We start from the raw sequence: 26,383 nt of genomic DNA on the forward strand, positions 1-26,383 counted from the left end.
AATGGACCCAACACTTAGCTACCTAATTTGATATTCTTTCCTCTAAAATTTATCTTATATCGCAATAATTGCCATATTACTGCACTGAAATATAAAGTCACTTAAGATCCAGAATGACACCAGAGTTTTCAATGAAAATCCAACACATATAAACTTAACACACATCCATGCAGTTACAGGCTACACACTGCATTTCTTTTCTGTGATCTGATTTCATCTGTACAGTAGCCGTCCCTCTCTCATCTGCCACTGTTTAGTTTAGGTTATGCCTGTGGTCAATGCTTATTTCCTTTGCTGCTTGGTTATAGCCAAGAACATCTGACTTTTATAATGAATGGAAAACCCACTGCTGTCAAGTTGATTCCAACTCAAAGTGACCCTATTTACAGGACAGAGTAGAACTGCCCGTTGGGTTTCCAAGGAGTGCCTGGTGGATTTGAACTGCCGGCCTTTTAGTTAGCAGTCATAGCTCTTAACCACTACGCCACCAGGGTTTCCTATAATGAATGGAAGGAGGCGATTTATGTTTACCTGATGTTAAAGAAAAAAAAAAGGTTTTTTAAGGGTTTGGCTTTCCATTGCAAGCGTTACCTGTTTGAACATCAATGACCATTTGATGGCCTCCTCGCATTCCCGGTCGGTTATCTTCTCCATCACCTAAAGTAGAAAAAACACTCTCTTTTAAAGGAACAACAAAGAGCTACAAATCCAGAAAAATTTCATTCCTAAGCCTATAACGAACAGCAAAAATAACCTACACTTATTCTTTAAAAATATTAAGAATAAGTAAAATGACTAATAAAAGAAGCAATGCAACTTAAAGCTATGTTTTAATATTTATCTTTGCCTTTTTTTCTAATTGCTTTCAGGTTATTAATGTAATCAGAAACTACTTTCAATTTATTTATGATCAATGCCATAAATGAGCAAAGATATAACATATTCCATAAAAACCTAAGACAAGCTGAAGATGGAAAAAATTACAGAATTAAATCTCTAGTCTATATTTCAGGCATAGTATATTAGAATAATGAGCAGCTTTAAAGTTCATAAAACCAGCTCCTGAAAACTAAGATGTTATCAAGTTTTATAATAACGATTATTCCCTTACTGTATTAATTTTGTGCCAATATTTTAGAAGTCAGTTCCCACATAATTTACCAACTGTTTTATCTGAGCAATAAGAGAGAAAAATGTAAGATTTGTTTCACTTTGGTTATTATTTCTATCACAGAGCTTAATGGGCAGGTTTAAATATGGGCAGTGAAACCTTCAAACTTCTCAGAGAGAAAACTATTATTTAATTTATGTCTGATCTTACATAGCTTCATTTCAATGATTCAAAATGATATAGGATTCTAATGTATTACTTGATATAAGCCAGAAAGCTGAAAGTTTTATTTCTAACTCCCCCATTCATTAAAACATATTAAGTCTAATACATAATATAATGAAGTGTCAGGTTTCCCTTATCTGATTTTTCCTATGTAAAATAGGGAACACGCAATTTCTAATTTCACACAGGCACTATGAAAAGCACTGAAATGTCAGTTCTGTTAGAACATAAGATGCAAAGCTGCAGCTTTTTATTACTACTTTATTCAAGGGCTAATCATTCAGAAATTTATTGCCAATACTTCCTCCTTTCTAATAGTTAAGTAGCATTTTAGATTTTCCAGTTCATTATCATTGAAGCTTTGCCCTCTCTTTCTCTCTCCCTCCAGTCAGTCCTGCCACTCTCAGAAATCAATTAAGAAAACACTAAAATAAATTTATTTTTAGTAGGTTTGCATTTCATATATCTAATACACTAGTTTGCTGATACAAAATTACAGTATGTTCTGATACAACACGGTTTCTTTGAAGAAAATTACCTCATGCATGACTGATAAACAGAATGGTGTTGGTTTAGTACAGAAATTATGGAGGTCCATAAAGGTTTTTTCCAGTCTATTAATGCTTTACAGCTATCGGGAAAAGCTTTCTCACAATTAGAAGATCTTAGCAGTATATAAACAGCATGAGGAAGAAAGCTAAACATCCACTACCTCCCTTTAATGCAAACAGTTACATTAAAAAATTGCTACTTTCCACCCTGATAACTATTTGGCAAAGCAGCTAGTACCAATGCAGAGTGACAAAAAGTCCCTCCATATGAAAGCAACGGGTTAATGAAGAAGCTTACACGCCCTGGATCCCATGTTAAGTTTTGATGAAAATAAGCTTTATAAGAAGCAAATGCCCTGTAGGATCTACATCTCAACAAAGGAAGTGTTAGCCCCCGGGCATAAGGCTCTAGTCTCACTGTGATGCTCAATGCAAATACCTATAAAGATTCAACTGCTAGGATTATTACAGTAGTTTTTATTAGCATCTGGTTATGGTCTGCCCGATTTCTATCTTTCTCATAACGTCTGTTAGGTTTAGTGAGCAATTCTGCAGAACTGTAAGTTTTTCAAGAATGCACATATTTTATTATTACACAATTGCCTATAGTTAGTTCTACATAATTTTCTCTATGAAAGCAGTTTATGATGTATTCTGTGTAAAATTGCCCAACTTTCTGTTATGGCAGTAAAACAATACAGTTTAAAAGAAAATTTTTATAAACTAACTCTGCCACCTAGCTAAGGAAACTATGCCTTCTTTTAAACATCTGCTTTTCATTAAAGAGAGTTTTATGAGACATGAGGTATCTTAGGAAAACTGAAGACATTAAAGCAAAGGTACCCACAACCTGGAAGGGTTGCCTTACCTTTGCAACCTGAAAGGGTTGGCTCACCTTTGGTGCTTTTTGGAATGATTTGACTCCACCGCGGCTTATATTCCTGTTGACTGATATACTGATTAAACAAGCCATCTGCAAATATCAAAGAATGAGAGAAAATCATACCCTAAGCAGCTTATGCTTTTTATTATAGCAAAAAAAGATTAAAAAAAATTTAGAAACCTACATTAAGAGAAATCACTAATATGTCAACTAATACAATCAGGTTCATAAAATATGCTTCACTTCAGTTTTCACGCTACTACCCCAAATAAAGTTATTACGAGTTAACACAGCCTGTACACAATTTGGTTTAGTAGCGGCTCACATTAAACTTGTCATGCTTCCCATCATCACTGCGCCTATCGCTGCACTCAACTGTCAGGTATGTGACAGTAACAAACAGTGTCAACAAAGACCTCAAAAGGAGGAAAGGAGAGTGATTTGAGAGAAAAGAAAGATAGGACAGTTTGAGACTGCAAAGCAAAAGCAACAGAAAACAAAATAAGATAAAACTATAATCCACTTCACTGAAACAAAGGCTTGCATATCTTTTTAAAACCATTTCTGGCAGAGACACAAACAGAAAAAAAAAAAAAAAAAGGATAATTACAGATTGGGAGAATCATATTTCATTCCCTTCTGTGATCTCCTATCATTTGTCTTTATTTCAACTACCAACTTTCAATCTTTACATCCTGTAGTGAAATGGATACACTGCACTCCAATCCCTTCTCACCAAGAGTGTTTTGTGCCAGTACATTTGTCACTCGTATACAAGAGAACTCAAGAAGGAAATAAAGGCTCCCAAGACTATGGTCTAGGCTCTTATAGCGTATCTTCAGGGGGAAATATAAATAAACAAAACCAACACTTTAAAGTGCAAAATTCTACTATTACAAAGAGATAAAAGAGCCATTAGTACTAACAGCGCTAATAATAGCTATCATTTAATATTTTCTAAATGCCAGACTCCATGCTAAGTGTCCTATCTCACTTAAATCTAAAAACAACCCTATGAACTACACATTATCATCTTCATTTACAAGAGGGGAAAAGTATATTCAGAGAAATTACAGAACTTAAACAGTTCTTAAGTAGTGGGCTGGGATTCAAATTCCACTTGCTTTATTTCTTCCTGAGTCTGTTTGATCAATAAATTCCTACTCTACTTTTAAAAGGTGTTGTTATTCTAGTTACTATAATGGTCATGGAGACTGAACTACAAGCATATATTCATTTTTCCTCAAATGATTATTAAGCCCTAACCCCATGTCTCTCAACGTAGTTTAAGAATGATATGGAACCCAATTCTGGCTGATGAAACACAAGGAGTCCTCTAGGAAATATTTCTAAATATACATAGGGAGAAGAAAAGCCTAATTTTATTCCTATAAGCATTTTCTTATCTGTATGCTATAGCCAATTTACAAAGGTATGAGAATGAAGTCAAGTTTACAGTGATGACAAGAGGAACAAGTGGATTCACAGCTTATTTTAGTGAATAGTGTTTCTACCATATAATCCACAGCCCACCGACTTCTCTGACGGTTCTTGCCCCACTCACCCTACTCTGGCCAATACTCTTCTCCTATTACAAGAACTGGAAATCCTTTTTCAGATAAAATGTTCTGGAGCCCTTATTCATAGCAATGATATGATAGTAAAAATAATAATAGTAAATTTAGAATTACATAGAAATAAAACAGCAAACTTTATTCAGCTTTGAAAAAGGCACATAAAAGTTAAAGAATATGTAAAAAAAAATTAAACAGAGAATATAAAATTATTCAATAAGGACAATGATTTTGGAAATATACATTAATTTCATATACTGGCTAACTGAAGAGGGAGAGAAAAAGATGGGAATATATAGAAATGAACAGAAAACTGAGGGAGAAAAGAGAGCTGCAGACAGAAAAATAAAAAGCAAAAACAGAGTAAGTCAGGAAAGTAATAAATATCACATTTTTTAATAGTAACCAAAATCTTTTCATATTAGTTAGTTACCTGACTTTTGATCAGTCAAGTTTCCTATCTGTAAAATTGGGGTTTATGAACTGGGTGGGGTCTGTGGTTCCTTCTAAAGTTGTGGATACTGGGATTCCACCACTGTTAGAACCAGTATATTTACTTAACTATGTGTGTGTCTGGCCGATTCCACCTCACACTCATCTTAGAAAAATCCCCATCTCTTTTCCCTTAAGTATTCTTTAACTATTTTGGAAAAAAAAACACCACCACACAAAACCACTGGGGGAAATTCTTCCAAGCGCTCCTAAGTCAGTGGTCATAGCAACAGTTCCAATCAAATGAAAGACCCAAACCTTTCAGTCATTCTGAACATTGCAAGTAAAATTAAATTCTCTAATTGCTTCTTCAACCAACTCTTTTATCCCCACTCTTCACAAGCTACAAAGCTTCCAAATACCCTACCCGTTAAGATCTTCATACCATTTCTCTTCTATGAAACAAAACCATCCTATAAAAAATATTACTGACTTCAGAAAATACTGTCAACAGTTTTTCCAAGTCAAAAAAGCAAATTCTTAAATATAATGTATAAATTTGTAAAATAGTTTTGTAAAAACATACATACACACACAAAGATGGAACAAATTACAACACTGACATACATCAAAAAAGTTACGTGATTTTTTTTGGTTGTGGCAGAATTAGGATGATTTTTGTTTGGCTTTCTTTTTTTCTTTGTACTTTCTTGTTTACCAATTCTTTGCATTGTTATTGTTGTTATGTGCCGTCAAGTCGGTTCCAACTCATAGTGACCCCATTCACAACAGAACGAAACACTGCCTGGTCCTGAGCCATCCTCACAATTATTGCTATGCTTGAACTCATTGTTGTAGCCACTGTGTCAATCTACCTCGTTGACGGTCTTTCTTTTTTCCGCTGACCCTGTACTTCGCCAAGCATGATATCCTTCTCCAGGGACTGATCCCTCCTGACAACATGTCCAAAGTATGTAAGATGCAGTCTCGCCATTCTTGCTTCTAAGGAGCATTCTGGTCGTACTTCCTCTAAGATAGATTTGTTCGTTCTTTTGGCAGTGCCACGGTATATTCGATATTCTTCGTGAACACCACAATTCAAAGGAGTCAACTCTTCTTCGGTCTTCCTTATTCATTGTCCAGCTTTCACATGCATATGATGTGATTGAAAATACCAGGGCTTCAGTCAGGCGCACCTTAGTCTTCAAGGTGACATCTTTGCTTTTCAACACTTTAAAGAGGTCCTCTGCAGGAGATTTACCCAATGCAGTGCGTCTTTTGATTTCTTGACTGCTCCTTCCATGGCTGTTGATTGTGGATCCAAGTAAAATGAAATCCTTGACAACTTCAATCTTATCTCCATTTATCATGATGTTGCTCACTGGTCCAGCTGTGAGGATTTTTGTTTTCTTTACGTTGAGGTGCAAGCCATACTGAACGCCGTGGTCTTTGACCTTCATTAGTAAGTGCTTCAAGTCCTTTTCACTTTCAGCAAGCGAGGTTTTTTGCATGTAACACTATAATTACCAGAAGAAAAACCACAAAACAACTAAATATGTAGAGTTATTTTCTAAACTTTGGGAGAACTTTGTAACATATCTTTATTACCAACATAAGCCACTTTCATACCCTTTCTTTACCACTGAAATGTCTCCTCAGCTCACTAGACATATCCACGTTTCTACAAGCGGTGCTTTGTACACTAAGGTTAGCTTGTTTTAACAAGGATAAAGACAGCCAAATATGCCAAAAGGTATTTACAATCAGGTTGCAGAGGCTATTCTTCCAAATTTTAAAAGATTAAATATTCCAAACTTAAAATATTAGACATTATGATGAAAGTTAAGTGATCTTTAGGTAAAATAATCCTAACCTCCTCCTGAGTAATGATAATTAACACAGCATCAGAGATAATGTGTGCTCACCGTGCAATAAATGCTCACACAGAAAAAAATGGCGGCCTCTCCCAGCAATACAGTTGACATTTCCTTTGAGTTGTCTTAATGTTACTAAGTTTCTTACAACACTAAAATCAACTACCAATAAAACCCCATTTCCAATAAAGCATATTTGTAGGACATAATGGAGCTTTGACAAGTCACACCATTTTGCACAGAGTATTTTTAGTCAAGTAAACAAAGAAAAAAATATTGCTTTGGTAACTCTTTAATTTGCTTCTCTATCTCCCTAACAAATTATTTTTGTCTTTACCAGTCTGAAAGTCACAATTCTCCTTGATACCTCTTACTTTTCAGTAGAAATCACTTGAAAACCTGAAAAAAATTATTTATATGTAGCATTAACAAATCTGGAAATTTTTTTTTTTTTAAGACCCTATCAAAGAAGAAAGGATTCACTGGTATAGAGTACCTACTGTGCTGCAAGACACTACGCAGGTTAACTCACGTACTCCTTAAAGCAAACCCATGCAATGGTCATTATTAACAATTGCACAGATTAGAAAACCAAAGTTCAGAGAAGTTAAATAACATGCCAAGGACTCAAAACAAAAAGGCACGAAGCCCAATTCAAAAGGCTATATATTCTTTTCGCCTCTCCACAGACTCCATATAAATATAGGTACACAAATATCACAGAGTAGTTTCTTAAATTACAACCTATTATAAAACACTACACTAAGAGACATGGCAAAATTTACCAATTCAATAACACATGAAAAAGAACTAGACTTTGCGAAATAAAACTCACCGTACCTGGCCATTCCTCTACAATGTTAAATAATTCCAATATAATAAAACAGAAACAAAAGTAAAAAGTAGCAATATAGTATTTATGATTTGAAGAAATGTAATCTGTGTCTTAATAAAGACTTCCTGGCTACTGTGGGTGAAGTTTCTACTTTGTTTCCTTTCTTTTCTGGAACACTGGTTTGCCACTACTCCAGATCGGTTACGAGAAGTAATTCTGTCAGCTGGAAGTTGTTCCACACAGGCAATGGCTAGTTTAAGAAACTGACTGCTCTATCAAAAACCAACAACAAGAACAAAAACTAAAACAAAAAGCTTCTTCTTTGGGAGAAACCATTGCTCAACACAGGACGTTAAGAAAAAAAAAAAAACAAACTGTCACTGTCAAGTCGATTCCAACTGATAGCAACCTATAGGACAGAGTAGAGCTGTCCCATAGGGTTTCCAAGGAACGGCTGGTGGATCTGAACTGCCGACCTTTTGGTTAGCAGCGGAGCTCTTAATCACTGTGCCACCAGGGCTCCAACATAAGACATAAGAACTAGAAATTTATAAATTTCAGCCCTCTTTCCCTGCCACCAACACACACCCCTCCTCCCAGCTGTCTAACTCTGTTACTAACCTCTTGACACTCATTTTATAATACCATAGAACCACTTCCCATGAAAAAGTATTACAAAGACATAAAAAATACTATGTTGCACTTTGCAGAGAAAATACGCTAAATTAAAGGTTACCCCATTTACTCTATTCTAGTACATATTACTGCTGCAAACTTTAAAGTGAGGTAAAGATTTTTTTTAATACACTGCTTTCAAAACCTCATTTTAATGTAAAAAAAAAAAAAACAAAACTCTATGACTTTCAAGATCTAAAAACAAAAGAAAAATTGACACTTCTGCATCCCCCAAAAAATCTCACAATCTTTTCTGTATTCCTAATTCTGAAAAGTCTTCCTAAAGCCTTTGGTTTTGGCAGGCCTATCTGTGGATATTTTATACAATTTGAGGAAGGAACTTAGGCTTTCAGTTTTTAGTTGTTAGGTGCTACTGAGTCAGTTCCAACTCACAGCGACCTTGTGCACAACAGAACGAAACACTGCCTGATCCTGTGCCATCCTCACAACTGTTCTTATGCCTGAGCCCTGTGGTGGTTAAGACTGTGTGTCAATTTGGCTGGGCCATGATTCTCAGTGTTTTGGCAGTCATATATTGTGATCACTTCCCTGATGTGATTTGATACGTGATCACCCCCATGATGGGATCTGCTGTGAGTAGCCAACCAGTTGAAAGGGAGTTTCCTCGGGCTTGTGGCCTGTATCTGAATATAAGCAGACATTCTGGCTTTTGCCTGCGCTGGATCCTGCAGCTGGTTTCTGTTAATCTGACCTTCGGTTCTTGGGACTACAGCTAGCAGCTAACCTGCGGTCTTACCTGCCAATCTTGGGATTTGTTGATCTTCACAGCTTGTGAGAAAAAGCTCTGCTCTCCAACCTGCTGATCTTGGGTTCACCAGCCCCTGCAGCTATGAGAATCGGGAGAAGCTTTGCAGTCTTGCCTGCAGATCTAGGGATGCATCAGTCTTCACAGCCTGTGAGCAACAGCCCTGCTCTCCAACCTTCCGACCTTGGGTCCACCAGCCCCTGTGGCTATGTGAATCAGGAGAAGCCTCTATCCTGATCCATGGACTTGGGATGTTCCAACTTCTACAACCACATGAGCCATTTCCTTGATATACATCTCTCTCTATATATATTTATACACTTTACTGATTTTGCTTCTCTAGAGAATCGAGCCTAAGACAAGCCCACTGTTGCAGCCACGGTGTCAATCCACCTCACTGAGGGTCTTCCGCCTTTTTGCTGACCCTCAATTGAAACATTAATGACATAATCATTTACAAAATATGACAATACCCATTATATTGTTTTGAAAAGTCTCAGAAACGAATTTAAAAAAGAAGCATTTCAACATGCCTGTGAACCACCCAAGTTAAAAAAATAACTTCCACGTTCTAAGTGGAAGTGAGACAATTGCTAATATTTCCAAATGTCTATTTTTGAGAAAAAGTCTAATAAAGCAAGAAATCAAAAGAGTCTAATAAAGGTGACACTATACAAAAGAACTTCAAATACGACTTAGGAGAAGGCACATTAAGCCCAAGTGGTTAATAATTTTCAAGCTATTTAACAAAAAAACTCCAGATCTAGTATCACCTCATTTTTTCCCTACAATTATGATTGCAAAAAAAAAAAAACATTTCAGACAGTCCTAACTCCGTATAAGCTGTTCTTGTCTCCAACAGTGAATACTCTTCTACAAAGCCCATGATTAAAAATGAAACTTAGGTATTACATAAAGCTTTTACAAAAGAGTATGTGTAACGCTCATTGAGCATCCCTGATTATAGCACTATTGTCTATTCACCCAAGCTTTCAGCACACTGATTACAGTACTGTTGTCTATACCCTGACTTCTAGCATACTGTTGTCTACACCCTGACTTCTACCACACAGATTATAGTACAGTTGTCCACACCCAAATTTCTAGCACACTGATTTCTCACCCAAACATAGATTATATTCAAAGAAAACTATTAAAAATGCACTTAGAGGTAAATACCTTGTAGAGTATAAGAACCTTTTTGATAATTCCGAAATGATAATGGCTGGATGAAAACAGACTTTTAAAAAAACATGAATTATAGCAGTTCATACTAAAATACCATTAAAATACCATTAGCAGACTACAATATGCAGATGACACAACCTTACTCTGCTGAAAGTGAGGAAGACTTGAAGCACTTACTGATGAAGATCAAAGACTAAAGCCTTCAGTATGGACTGTACCTCAACGTAAAGAAAACAAAAATCCTCACAACTGGACCAATAAGCAACATTATGATAAATGGAGAAAAGACTGAAATTGTCAAGGATTTCATTTTACCTGGATCCACAATCAAAGCTGTTGGATGTAGCAGTCAAGCAATCAAGCCACACATTGCATTGGGCTAATCTGCTGCAAAAGACCTCTCTAAAGTGTTAAAACACAAAGATATCACTTTGAGGACTAAGGTGCACCTGACCCAAGCAAGCTATGGTATTTTCAATTGCCTCTTACGCATGCGAAAACTGGACAATGAGGAAGATCGAAGAAGAATTGATGCCTTTGAACAATGGTGTTGACAAAGAATACCATGGACTGTCAAAAGAACAAACAAATCTGTCTTGGAAAAAGTACAGCCAGAATGCTCACTAGAAATGAGGACAGTGAGACCTCCTCTCAGTTATTTCGGACATGTTACCAGGAAGGATTAATCTTTGGAGAAGGACATCATGTTTGGTAAAGTGGAGTGTCAGTGAAAAATAGGAAGACCCTCAACAAGATGGACTGACACAGTGGCTGCAACAATGGGCTCAAGCATAACAACAATCATGAGGATGGTGCAGGGCCAGGGAGTGTTTCGTTCTGCTGTGCACAGGTTCACTATGAGTCGGAGCCAACTCCATGGCGCCTAACAATGACATACTGAACTAGTTAGGTATTTACTAGAACAGTAAAGTATAATGGTAAAGAGTATGGATACTAAAACTAGACTATCTAAGTTCATATCTTAGCTCTGTCACTCACTAGCTATGCTGACTTAGGCAAATTACTTAACCATTTGTATTTATTAAACGGGGATGATGATAATACACTAGAAGGTATGTATGAGAATGAAATAAGTTAATTCATATAAAAGGCTTAGAAGAGTAGATGGCACCTTGTAAAGCGCTCAGATACATGTTAGTTATGATGATGATAATGATGTAGTATTTCGAACTGCACTTGACCGGAAGCTAACAATCTTTAATGCACCTAGAGAGAAAAATAACTCAACAAAACTGACCCAGACAAACAACAACCCTGAACAGTCATACCATGTTTAAAGAAATTGAATCAACAGGCAAAAATATTTCATGGGGCAAGGATTCATTCTGTCATACATAAGTTCGCCATGCATTGAAGCCAACTCAAGGGCACCTAAAAACAACAGCAAAGCAAATTCCAAACACAGCTTCACTGGTAACTTCTCCCAAACACACAAGAAAAAAGTAATTCAAATCCTAACATATTCAGAGAATAGGATGGAAAGGGTAACTCTTCAACCCATTATTAACCACTGAGATTAGCATAACACTGGTATTAAACATGATGAAAAAAATAATAAAAAATTACAAGAATAATCCTACGAACAAAAGTAGGGGGAAGAATCCTAACAAAATATTAATATTAGTCAATCTAAATCCAAGATATACAAAAAATATCATGACAAAGTATATCTGAGAAATGCAAAGTTGATTTACCATTAGAAAATCAATTACTGTGATTCCACACATTACCAGTTAAAGTAGGGGGGAAAATCATATCTCAAAATGCACAGCAAAAATGATAAAATTCAGTATCAATTTATGACATCTTTAGTGATCTCAGAACAAGCATCTCCAAAAACACTAGGTCAAAAATCGCATTTAACAATGAAATGTTGTAAACATTCCTTTTGAGATCCTGATCTAAACAAGGCATTTTATAAATTTCAATATCAACTCCTCACAATAGCTAAGACAAAGGGCATTCTCAATCAAAATCTCAAAAAGATGTGAAAACTACTAAAAAAAAAACTCTGAGAGAACCTACGTATGATTGACAACTACTGCATAAACCACAAGGTGAAAGGGGGGAGACAAAAGAAGGGAAAAGATAGAAAAAAAAGAAAGAAGAAGGGGAGGGAGGAGAGAAAGGGAGAGAGCCTAGAAGCAAGAGGAGAGTTCTCAAATTGAAATGGTTGGACCTTCCTTATATCATAAAAGCACATTTTCTTTTTTATAGCAAATAAGTTAAACTCTGTAATATGAGGTTTACAGTACAAACTTTTACTTCTTAGGTGATTATTTTCACCCATCATTACGGGATTCTGTCTTTTTACCCTGGCAGGTTAAGAAGGAATAGCAATTATTGGTTCAGGAATCACCTCTACTGAAAGTAAGGATAAATGGAGGGATGTATGTAGACAAACAGAAAGCCTATTACAAAATAAATACAATCTGACACCTTCTTAAAATAAAGACCATACTAATATACTAAACGTTGTTTTTATTTCCTCCTTTCTAAGAAGCTTGATAGAATATGCTTTTGATTCCCTAACTTTCCTACTTTGCAGGCCCGAACTACTTGCCCTTCTCTGCTATGTTTTTAGTGGAGCAGAAGCCAAAAGACTGCACTGTTTACTTCCTTATTTGTCCAACAAATCATCATCAGTGAAGTCAGCAGCAAACTGAACAACCCTGGAAGGAATGTTTATTAACTAAGCAGTGTTCCAAACCAGCTGTGGAGAGCCCAGAGCAGTACAAAAAATATGACTTGGCTCTACATCTCAGGAATAGATTTACTACCAATTTTCCTTAAACTTGGTTCCCTTCTAGAGCCAGAGGATAAGTTAGTTGACTGTAGTAATTAGAGTTGTACATGATTTTAAAAGCTTTTCCTAACCAAGTATACTACTAAAGAGACAATTTTAAAACACAACTGTTTTTAGCCTAATAATTAAAGCTGGCTTTTGTTTTTGTTTAACTTTCCCTTAACAAAATGATTTCAAATACCTCAAAGATAAAGATGTGCAACAAGTAAACAAACAAAAAAAACCCATAAAATTATCTGTGCTTCCTTTATCCTATGATGTTAAAAAATATATAGAATTCACTCTCAGAAATGGCATGCATACACACATATATACTTTCATTGGTGGCATTATATTTTTTGGTAAGAGGTTAATTACCGTATTTGTTTTATTTTTTCATGCTCCAAAGTATACTCTATTTCAAACATACCAGTCATTTGTTTATAAGCATCGTCATAAATTACATAAGCAGGAATGATGTACAAGGCTAAGAGTAGATTTGTCATTATATTTAATACAGTAGAGCTGGAAGCAATTCATTTAAGTTAGTATTAAATTCATAAACTCCAAGAAGGCAGTACTGTTTCTGTTTTCTTTAGCTGTAAAATACCCAGCCCAATATCTGAAAAATATGAGTACTTAATAACAGTGGATGATAATAACAGTGATAATATTAATATATGGAAGCAGAGCACTGAGTCTATTATTCTATTAATAACACTACTACTAATATAATAATAGTCTATATTCCCTTCCTATAAAACTCGTTGTCACTGAGTCAATCCCGACTCATATCAACCCTATGGGACAGAGTAGAACTGTCCCAGAGAGTTCCCAAGGAGCGGCTGGTGAATTCAAACTGCTGACCTTCTGGTTAGCACTGTGCCACCAGGGTTCTTCTTTATAAAAAGATAGACCAAAGTCATTTTCACAAATTTTATATTTTGCATCTATTCTGTTGTCACCATGAAAGTTACCGTGGGAGCCTCAACAAAAAAACTAGGATGTCGTTCTGTAAGCAACAAGGGTGTTCTTTTTTAAAAAAGAAATAACAAAACATACCAGACCTTAAATATCCAAAAGGGTGTCACCCTCCAAAGCGGTTGCCTTGGAAGTTTATGTATATGTATAAATACTTACATTTCTTTCAAGCCAGATTACAGGCTACTCAAGAAAATCAGCAATTATGCAGCATTCATACTACACAGAGCTGTGTCCAATCACAAATCTCTTAATTGATTGTAACTGCCTACTAATAACATTTCTTGGCTATTCAATCCCCCAAAAAGTAGACCATTAGAAAATACACGTCTCCTATCGACAAAAGTACTTAAAAGAATAGGCCTAGGCCACTGATCATAAAAAAAAAAAAAGGTGATATCAAAAGACTGTTTTTAACTCTGTTTAGGACTAGTTAATGTTAGCATTAGTAGGTGCAGCAGGCCTTTCCAAGATGACAACTTTATCTTAGATATGTAAGTTCAACTGTATTTCATGTTTTTTAAGTCCCGTTACATTATGGACCATCTTACATGTAAGAAGTCCCTGATACAAGTAGCTAACAATCTTTACAAAGTAAAAAGAAACAACACAAATATAAACATTAATAATTGGCATAAACCTAGATTCGTTCTGAAAAACCATCTCCTGTATGTACCTGAAATCACTCTAATAATCAACATAAGTTTACATGTTGATAACATACCATTTACAGCTTTTTCAATCAATTCTTCACAAGCATCAAAATCACCCTTCAAAACCAGTTTGTCGTGCAGATCTGTTAACATGGGATGTTCCAGGGCAATCTTGGTTTTCTTCTGCAGTGATTCAAAGGCCTCTGTATAATTGTGCTGTCGGAAGTGTTTTAGGCAAAGGCGAATGGCTTCCTGTTCACGGTACTACTAGAACACAGGAGAAAGAATGAAGAGAAGAGATTTGCTTAGTTGTTAACGTGTGAAATAGTAACAAAAGCAGTAACTAATCTAATCTGAGCATGTACTATGTGCCAAACACACACTATTTGTCAGATATCATTATTATTTCTAAATTATTTCTAATAACGGAAGCTTAGCCAATTGTAATAACATGCACAAGGTCACAAAGTATGTAGCAGAAAGACAGGAAACCACATCTAATTCCAGAGCCTGAACTTTGGAAAGCAAAGTAGCTCTTTGTAAAGCCTGCTTAAGACTGTAAAAATTATAGCTCCCATGGCATCTACTAACCAGATTACAAAGCTAGCACTGAAAGCATAGAAACTGTCAAACAAAATAGATTATACTTTTTGTTCTTGGTTCTGAGAAATAAGATATTATTTAAATGACAAATATTTCAAATATTTTTGTATTTCAAATTCACGAACAGGTTTTATGACCTAAAAGTCTTCAGAAAGAGACTACTGAAAATTCATAATTTTTTTCTAAGCCTGGGCTACCACATCTAAGAAATAGCTATAAAATGAACATCTCAACTAACTAGAATCCAAAAAGTGGGAAGCTCAATTAACTAATTTCTCCACTAAAGGAATGAATGCCAAAACTATAAGCTCATATAAAGATTTAAAAAACATTAACAACAACAACAAAAATGTCTGGGAATCAAATGAAATAAAAAGGATCATAACAGAGTACTATGAAAAACTGTACTTCAACAAATTTGGAAACCTAGAGAAAATGGACAAATTTCTAGAAACACACTACCAACGTAAACTAACACAAACTGAGATAGAAAATCTGAACAGAACTGTAACAAAAGAGATTGCAGAGGTAAAAAAAAAACTCCTAACCAAAAAAAAAAAAAAAAAAAAACCCTGGCCTAGACAGCTTCAAGGGAGAATTCTACCAAACACTCAGAGAAAAGCTCACATCACTACTACTCAAATTATTTCAGAGCATAGAAGAGGAAGCAGTACTCCTAAATTCTTTCTATGAAGCCAGTGCAATACTGAAACCAAAACCAGGCAAAGACTACACAAAAAAAGAAAATTACAAGCCAATATCCCTCATGAACACAGACACAAAAATTCTCAACAAAATTCTAGCCAATAGAATTCAACAGCATATCAAAAAAATAATACATCATGACCAAGTGGGACGGTTTAACATTAGAAAACCAATCAATGTAATCTACCACATAAAAAATAAGAATCACATGATCATCTCAATTGATGCAAGAAAGGTATTTAATAAAGTCCAGCACTCATTCATGATAAACACTCTCAGCAAAATAGAAGGAAAATTCCTCAGCATAATAAAGCGCATTTATATGAAACCAACAGCCAACATTATTCGCAATGGAGAGAGACTGCAAGAATTCTCCTTGAGAATGGGAACCAGACAAGGATGCCCTTTATCACTACTCTTATTTAACATTGTACCAGAAGTCCTAACTAGAGCGATAAGGCAAGAAAAGGAAATAAAGAAAATACAAGTTGGTAAGGAAGAAGTAAAACTATCTCTATTTGCAGATGGTATGATTCTATACATAGAAAATCCCAAGGATTCCACAAGAAAGCTACTGTAACTAATAGAAGGACTCAGCAAAGTAGACATACAAAAATCAGTTGGATTCCTATACAACAACAAAGAGTACTTAAAAAAGGAAATCATGAAAATAACATATACAATAGGCCCGCGTAAGACAAAATACTTAGGAATAAATTTAGCCAGGGACATAAAAGACCTATACAAAGAAAACTACAAAGCACTACTGCAAGAAACCAAAAGAGGCCTACATGAATGAAAAACATACCATGCTTATGGATAGGAAGACTCGATATTCTGAAAATCGCAACACTACCCAAAGCGATCTACAGATATAATGCAATCCCAATCCAAATTTCAGCAACATTCTTTACTGAGGTGGAAAAACTAATCATCAAGTTTATATGCAAAGGAAGAACGCCCCAGATGATAAAGCATTATTGCAGAAGAACAAAGTAGGAGGCCTCACGTTGCCTGATCTAAGAACATACTATACAGCCATGGTAGTCACAACAGCCCAGTATAGCAACAGACACATAGACCAATGAAACAGAATCGAGAACCCAGATATAAATCCGTCCACCAACAGGCTTGCAAAGAGTCAGAATCGACTCTGTGGCAATGGGTATATGGGGATGGTCAGCTGATCTTTGACAAAGGACCAAAGTTCATAAAATGAGGAAAAGATAGTCTTTTTAACAAATGGTGCTAGCAAAACTTGCTGTTCATCCATTAAAAATGAAACAACCCATATTTCACAGCATATACAAGAACTAACTCAAAATGGATCAAAGACCTAAACATAAAACCTAAAATGATGAAGATCGTGGAAGAATAAAATAGGGACAACGCTAGGGCTCCTAATCCAAAACCTGCTGCCATTGATCCCGACTCATAGCAACCCTTATAGGACAGAGCAGAATTGCCCCACGGGGTTTCCGAGGAGTGGCTGGTGGATTTGAACTGCTGACCTTTTGGTTAGGAGTCTGAGCTCTTAACCACTGTGTCACCAGGGCTCCAGAGGCCCTAATACACAGCATAAATTCAATACAAACCATAATTAACAATGCACAAACACCAGAAGTTTACATTAGATAACTGAGAATTCCTGAACACTTTTGTTCGTCAAAAGACTTCATCAAAAGAGTAAAAAGAAACTGGGAAAAAATTTGTAGCTACAACATATCTCATAAGGGACTAATCTCTAAAATTTATAGAAAACTTCAACATCTCAATAATAAAATGGCAAACGATCCAATTAAAAAATGGGCAAAGGATATGAACACACACCTCATCAAAGAAGACATTCAAGTGGCTAACATACATATGAAGAAGTGCTCATAATCATTAGCTATTACAGAGTTGTAAATCAAAACCACAGAGATACCATCTCACCCATGCATTACCGGCACTAATCAAAATAACAGAAAATAACAAATGTTGGTGAGGTTGTGGGGAGATTGAAACTCTTATACACTGCTAGTGGGAATGTAAAATGGTATACAACCACTTTGGAAAATGGTATGGTGCTTCTTCAAAAAGCTAGAAATAGAAATACCATATGATCTAGCAATCCCACTCCTAGGTATATACCCTAAAGAATTAAGAGCCATGACATGAATAAAAATATGCACACCCATGTTCACTGCAGCATTATTCACAATAGCTAGAAGATGGAAACAACGTTAAGTGTCCATCAATGGATGACTGGATTAACAAACTGTGGTACATACACACAATGGAAATTATGCAACAATAAAGAAGGATCACGAATCTGCAAAACATCTCACAACATGGATGAATTTGGAGGACATTATGCTGAGTGAAATAAGCCAATCACAAAACGACAAATATTGTATGAGACCACTACTATAAAGTAACAACAAAAGGATTACACACAGAAAAAAAAAGAAAAAAAAAACATTTTTTGATGGTTACCAGGGATAAGAGGGAGAGGGAGGAAAAATCACCAATTAGATAGGAGACATAAGTTAATAGTGGTGAAGGGAAAGGCAACACATTATATGGGGGAAGTCAGTACAACATACGAAGACAAGAGAGGACTCAGAGTGGAACATAAGAATAAACAGCAACTAAGCTTAGACAATCCTGCAGCAATAGTAACAACGAACAATAATTTACAAACGGACAAACAGGTAGACAGAATCATCAAGAAGTGTAGGATGTAAGGGAACACACCCACCAGCAGCTATAGGTTTAGTGGCAGATATCTCTACACATACGATTGTAGGTTCGGCTCATAGAGAAAACACAAAGGGGTAAAGTCAGGGAAACCTCTTAGACATAATCAAAGACCTCGCAGGATGAAGCTCCTAGGCTAGAAGACAAAGGACCATACGCTCAAGGGACATCTACGTCAACTGGCACAACATAGTATATAAAGTCAATGCTCTGCACCCTACTTTGGTGAGTAGTATCTGGGGTGTTAAAAGCTTGCAAGCAGCCAAGATACAACTACGGGTCTCTTCCCATCCACAGAGAGGGAACGTGAAGGAGACCAAAGACTCAAGGGAGCAGGTCCAAAGGACTAATGAATCATAGCCTACACTACCCCAGGACCAGAAGAACTAGTTGGTGCCTGGTTACCACTATTAACTGCTCTGACTGAGATTACAACAAAGGGTCCTGGACAGAGCAGAAAAAATTGTTTAAAAAAAAAATCAAACTCACAAAGAAAAGACTGGGCTTGCTGGTCTGACAGTGACCGGAGGAATCCCAGAGACTACGGCCCTAAGACACCTTTCTGACCAGGAAATGAAGCCATTCCCAAAGATCACCTCCCAGACAAACAATACACAAGTGCATAAGATAAACAACAACACCTGAGAGGAACATAACTCCTTAGAACAATCAATTATAAGATGAGAAGGTAGGAAGGGGTCGATAATCAGGGTGAAAGAAAATGGGGAAAGAAGGCACAAATGGGGAGGGTGCAGACACAGTGTGGGGAATGAAACCAAGGTCATGAAATACTTTATGTACGAACTGTTGAATGGGAAACTAATTTTCCCTGCAAACTTTCACCTAAAGTATATATACCAAGAGAATATGCCTGGGATTAACTCAAATTTTCTAAGAATACCACTGTAAAATAAGAATTAACAAAACAGATGAGCACAGAAGCACTACATGGTAATCAAACAACAAATAATGATTTACTTATAAGCATCACCCTTTAATAAAACAAGAAAATAAAGTAATATCTTTTAGGAAGATTTATAAGACTTAAAACACAAACTGAGTTAACATTAGCTGTATTTTTGACCAATAAAATGCTACCAAAGCACTTATTCCTTAAGCATTATAGTTACCCAAGATTTTACCTCATAAAGTAATCAAAGAATGATTCTCTACCCAACCTAACTTTATAGTTTCTTGCCCTAGCCTCTAAATAAAGATTTGGCATAGCTATGGATACATAGTAGGAAAGGAGTTATGCAATAATTGAATTTTAATGTTTCAAAAAAAGAACGACAGTCAAAGAGGACAAAGACTTCATCTAATTCTAGAGGTCCATAATAAATACAGAGAGCCCTGGTGCTGCAGCAGTTAAGAGCTTGGCTGCTAACCAAAAGGTTGGCAGTTTGAATCTACCAGCCGCTCCTTGGAAACCCTATGGGGCAGTTCTACTCTGTCCTACAGGGTTGCTATGAGTCAGAATCTACTCAATGGCAATGGGTTTGGTTGGCTTTTAATAAATACAGGGAAGCTGAAAGGTGAAAGGGATGAACAAATTCCCAAAGATAATCTCTCCACAATGTTGGGGAACAGAGGTGAGACTTGCAACTTCCCACAATATCAAGAAATTACTGTGAGTATATTAACGAAAGCATACACATACACAGATCTCATAAACTAGAGGGGATATTTTATTAAAGTACTAACAACAACAAAAAAAAAGACTAAATCATTAATTTGTTTAAAGGACCAGTAGAAGTTAGATTTTAAGCACATATTAAGCATCTAATATGTGTGTAACACTATAAAGGTGATCTTCAAAGTTTGAAGGTATCATCTCTACCTTGAAAGAACTTAGAGTATTACATGAAAAACAAGAAATAAATGAAACCGAAAACATTAAGTCACATCTAATTACTGTAAATTAAATATAGTCAAATGCCAAAATTAAATGAATCAAACATACAGTTCCTTCATTAAGCTGATCAGAAGAGAGCTTCAGAAAAGAACCTCAGAAAAGTTACATTGGTTCCCAGTCTCCTATGAGTATATCAGTTCACCCTATTTGCAAATAAATCAGGATGTAGTGACTGAACTAAAAGCTTTATTACCTCCTTGACAAGGAAGGGCTTCCCAAAACAAAAACATAAATAAAATCAAAAGCAAGAATCAAACAAATATATATCATAAACAAAAAAGAGGCACACCAAGAAAGTTTTCAAAACCACCCCAAAAACTACTTCTCAACAATTTAAACTCACATTTTTCAGGCTGTATCTACTGTATAAAATGACGTATAAATAAAATTGTTAAATATCATTTTATACTTCCTATAAACATAAGATCATGATATTTATAGAAAATGTCTATTTCAAAGCCTACATCTTTACAGGGAAAAATAAATATTCCTACACACACACCAAGTGGAGGAATGTATTATAAAAGCAATTTAGAACCAAAACTACCCCACTAAAAACTATGTTCAACGTATTTATATCAATATAGGTTAAAAATAAAATTTATGATGAGACAGTCACAATAATACAACGGAAGACTCTGGAGCCAGACTGCCTCAGTTCTTAATAGCTTCAGCATTTTATAACTGTGTGACCTTGGGCAAAATAAACTCTCTGTGCTCCATTTCCTCAACTGTAAAATAGGGATAATAATTATACCCATCTCATAATGTGGTAACAATTAAACGAGTTATAAAGATTGCTTAGAAGCTGGCAGACTCTAAATGCTTAATAAATATTAGTTGCCTTATGGTTAAAATATTATTACTATTTTCAATATCTTTAATTATTCTCAGTGAAGACAAGACATTGATATAATTCTCCCTTTATAGGCATTAGAAACGTAAAATCCAGATTTTAAAATGCAGTCCTACCTTGCTATACCAGTTGAGACAGGGTTGTACTACATCAGGATCATCTATGCCACTAAGTTCAACATACCAGATGCTAAAGTTAAAGCTGGGTCCCCAGGACAAGAGCGGAACTTTGAGGAGAGAGGGGAAAAAAGGAAGAAGAAAAGAAATTAACATACACAGTCCAAATAAAACTTTAGCAAAATAAAATCACTATTCAAGCCTATTACAATCCACTCAACACGTTTTCCGAGCACTTTCTATATGCCTCACACTGTGTTAGGTGCTGAAGCTTCAGCAGCAAAAAGAAACATGTGACCCATGCCACCATAATGTTTCCACAGCTACAACAACACTGTAAGATAAGTTCGAAGAGATCACATATCCTCCCCCCGCGAAAAAAACAAATAGCCAGGACTTTACCAAACCTTTGTGAAAGACATAATTGCTATAAAATTTAAACTCTATCAGAGCACAGAAAGAGAACTGAAAGTTCAGTTACTTATCAAAGTGGATAACCCTGAAAACTAGAACAAAAAAGATTTAAGGTCAATCTAGCTATGTATACATACTCAGAATTCTGAAAAAAGTGTTGTCCAAAAAAAAAAAAAAACTATCAGGTTTTCACTGTGACCAGAGTTCATCCCAGGAAGGGAAGGACAGTTTGATAATAGGAAATATATTAACGTAATTTACCACCTTAACTAAATTAAAAAGAAAACCCATCTGCATTTGATTATCTCAATAGATGATAAAAATAAATCAATAAAATTTACCTTCTATTCACTGAAGAAGCAGAAGACAGGGGTCTCTGTCCCTAAGATTTCACAAACTAGCTGAGGAAACAATACTTACGCATGTCACACAGTAAAAGAACTCAACTTCTGGAAGTAGACAGACTTCTGTTTGCATCCTGTCTCTAAGTTTTCCTGCCTGCATGATATTGGGCAAATTATTTCACCTCTAATGTGCAGCGTCCTAATCTGTAACGTGAGTGTAATAATGCCTATCTCACAGAATGTTACAGGCATTTAACAAGATAATATATATTTTTAAATGCCTAGCTTAGTGCCAGACAGCAGGTGCTTTATAAACAGTGCTTGTTATTATTACTCTAAAACAATACAAGTACATATCCAAATGTGTCATGCATATATCAACTGCTATGTCCCTGATTCATCCCTTACTAGTTATGCAGCCTGGAAGAAGTCACTAGACTCCTACCCTCAGTTTCCGCAACTAAAAAAAAAGGTTTTATCTGCCACTATGATGCACAAATGAGATACCACGCGAGAAAGCACTCACAAAACTATCAAAAACTATAAAAAGATAACGGAACTACTAAGCTGGCCTGAATGTAAGTTCTAAGTAATGATTGGTAAAATAATATGATTTAAATTTTATCTTTGCATACTTTTTCTACAGTACCTAAAAATCTACGCATAAGAAGGTATGTAAACAAGGGCTTTATGAATAAAATAGTAAGTACAAAAATACTTATTTTAAAACCTAACCCCTAAATAATTTTCCAACAACGGCAACAACCAAAATATATATATATATACACACACACACATATGTGGTTACGTATGTATGTACACATGTATATGTACAGGTATGTATATGTGTGCATATATGTGTGCATATATACATGTAGCTATATGTATATACCTATGTGTATCTGCATGTATGTTCATATATATAATAAAGCGCATGGGGGCACAGTTACAGATGCTTCTTAGATATAACCAAACACTTCACGGGATTGTTTTTCTGGGTTTGAAGCCTGAGGACCATAGTCTTGGGGAATAACTCAGTCAATTGGCATAATACAGTTCACAAAGTTTATGCTCTACATCCTAGTTTGGTGAGTAATATCTGGGGTCTTAAAAGCTTGTGAGTGGCCATCTAAGATACGACTACCAGTCTCCCCTAGTCTGGACCAAAAAAGGAAGAAAGAAACCAAAGATTCAGTAAAGAAACTAGTCTGCATGAGCCAAGGCCTCCTCTACCCTGAGACCAGAAGTAGATGGTGCCCAGCTATCACTAACAGCCATTCTGATCAGGGCCACAATAGATAGAACCTGCTAGAAGGGGAGAAAAATGTAGAACAGAACCCAAATTCTTAAAAAATCCAGACTTACTAGACCAGCTGGGACTAGAGGACTCCCCAAGACTATCATCTTGAGATACTCCAAAAACCTTGAACCAAAACTACCCCGAGTCACCTTTTAGCTAAGTAATAGACAGCCTCATAGAGTAAAGAATATTACCAGTGAGTCTGGAGCCCTGGTGGTGCAGTGGTTAAAAGCTATGACTGCTAACCAAAAGGTTGGCAGTTCAAGTCCATCAGCTGCTCCTTGGAAACCCTATGGGGCAGTTCTACTCTGTCCTAGAAAGTTGCTATGAGTCGAAATCGACTTGACAGCAATGGGCTTCTTTCTTTTTTTGGTTTTCAGTGAATACTGTACACCTTTAAAAAAAAACCATCTATATGAGACCACATGGTCAACAATTACTCTAAAGCAAAGATGAAAGGGTAAGGAGATAGGGAAACCAGACAACTGGAACTGAAACATCCAGAGGGAATTAATAAGAATGTTAATACACTGTGAAAAGTGAAACCAATGTCTCTGAACAACTTGTTAAAATGGCAATCTAATTTGCTGTATAAACTTTCAATGAAAACACAATAAAATACTATTTAAAAAAAAAACTCTAATCCCTGCCACACAAGTGAAAATGTGGGCTTATTCTCCCTGTTAACCATTTGTGGTAAAATTTACTTTAATTTGATTTAAGCAAAATTTAACAAATAAGCTATATGTACAAAAATGACTATGCTTAGATGGCAGTGCAGGATTGGGAATTATCTGCCATGCTCCTGCTCCCCTCTATTACTGTGGATAACTGACAGATGACTAGATTTTAAAAACTATGTGGAGGATAATATTTTCAACACAGCATCTTTCAAACACAGCACTGCAGAACGTAAACGTGAAGTAGTCAAACCCATTTTTCCTTTTAAGAATTCTACAATTGTATTCTAACCAGGGAAACAAATATCTACGTTAAACTATCACCAAAAAGAGCTAGACATCACAGAAACTAAGACCAAAGTCCTTTTATCAGAACGATTCCTTTTAGAAAATTATGGTGCTAAACCAAAAATACTAACCTAAAAACAAAGCAGTATTAGCAATATACAGAATTTAGTTTCACATTTTCTTTACATTATTTCAAAGAAAACTTCTCATGCGAATGTTGAAAAAGGGTCGGAAAGCAAATACATTGCAGACCCGTGTTAACATCTGTTAACAGAAAAGTGAGAAATGTGAAGTTCCCTAAAAATGAAGTATCCTTAACATCAAATGGATTAATAATTGTCTACAATTATTTGGAAAGCTCAAATTAATATTTTGCCTAAATACCATAAAATTTAGGGACAAGTAAAGGACATCGATATGCCCTATAATTAAAAGGCTGAGAGAAATAAACCATGAGAAGGGCTGGAGAGAGGTCTAATTTCCTGTCTTCAGGCAGCTGAATGTCTAACTGGTCCATAAAAGATCACTGTTCTTGTCTCATAAATTTTCAAAGAAACTATGCAACTTCCCCAAATAGAGTTTCATTCATATTTCTTCCAATTACTAGAAGAATAAGAACTATAGAATCACTAAGACGTTTACCTTTTCCTTCCTTTAGGAAACAAAATTTGAATAAATCCTTACGGACACCGTACAATCTAAATTTATTACACGAAAATGTAAGGTGTTTTCATTGTTTACATATTTGAAATATAACATCATGGAATTGTTAAAGTTATGCAGAGGCCTTTAGAAACTAAAGGTAGTCTAAATATTGAGGAAAGATTTACTCACTACTACAACGGTATAACCAACAGTAAAACTGATCAAAGCACCTGCTTATTTATAAAATCTCACAAGGAACCAGGACACAGATTTTTATTCACAATTATTCATTATAACAACAGGCATTACAGTTACAAAAGAAAACACTGGACTGCCTAACTACTCAAGAAAATAGTTTTTCCTCTATAAGTAGTCTTCACTAACACTTTAGATACTCCTTTGGCCCAACAGAACTATTTGGCTCAATGAAATGAACAGGCTAGTTCACAGTAGGTGTGCAAACAATGACTATAGAGAATACTGCTTGTTCCAAAGGAGAAACTGTTCTTCCAAATAAAAATATATGATTATGGCCTTTATTATTCTTTGAGGGATCTAATTCACTTTAATCCTGATTTTAACATAATATTTTCAAAGGTATGCAATATAAATGAAAATTAAAAGACTCAATTCCTCAACTTTCCTACCTTCTAAATAATAAATACTACAGTAAAACAAAATAACCCCCAAAAAACTAGTTTTGAGGCGACATCACAAATACTTCTTAAGCTAAAATATTTGCTAAATTAATACGTGCCTGCAGATAGTATTTTTCAAACAGTGATTTGCAACATATTAGTGGGGCTTGACCAGCATTTAACTAAGAAATGAAGCAGAAAAAACAGAATAAAAGATAACAATGAACACCCCATGTAGGCAGGGGAGGTACTGTTTCATAAAATTTTGTTACAGGTAGGTTTGTGTGTGTGTGTGTGTGTGCATGGTGTGTGTACACACTGTTGTGATGTAAAATGTTTGTTATTTTACTGTGTGTCACAATAAAAAAAAGCTTGAAATACACTGCCTTAAGGAATTTATCAGTATTTGTTTTTGAATGTTACAGCTTTAGAACTGATAAACTTTCCATAAAACAACAATGGCAATCAAATCACTATAACTCATAAAATCTTCTAAGAGCTTTCAAATGAGAAATATTTGGAAAAGGTTGAAGTAGTTGTCATTTAGTAATAGTTTTATAAAGCAGAGTACTCAACAAACTTT

At 35.6% G+C, this 26,383-nt stretch overlaps 1 protein-coding gene across 6 annotated transcripts in view; it reads right to left on the reverse strand.

Moving 5' to 3' along the window:
* The window catches only part of MKLN1 (muskelin 1), a 159,531-nt gene that overhangs the window by 82,175 nt on the left and 50,973 nt on the right, over positions 1–26,383 (reverse strand). For 5 of the 6 annotated variants that reach the window (XM_064289727.1, XM_064289724.1, XM_023539993.2 and 2 more), the window contains exons 5-8: positions 21,492–21,601; positions 14,626–14,818; positions 2,756–2,860; positions 592–657 (exon numbers count right to left, since the gene is read on the reverse strand). In XM_064289727.1, coding sequence (XP_064145797.1) covers positions 592–657; positions 2,756–2,860; positions 14,626–14,818; positions 21,492–21,601 — 474 coding nt within the window. The remainder of the gene's footprint in view (positions 1–591; positions 658–2,755; positions 2,861–14,625; positions 14,819–21,491; positions 21,602–26,383) is intronic. The other variant, XM_064289723.1, reaches the window with a different exon arrangement.

This window comes from Loxodonta africana, chromosome 8 (assembly GCF_030014295.1).
Source record: "Loxodonta africana isolate mLoxAfr1 chromosome 8, mLoxAfr1.hap2, whole genome shotgun sequence".
NCBI lineage: Eukaryota > Metazoa > Chordata > Mammalia > Proboscidea > Elephantidae > Loxodonta > Loxodonta africana.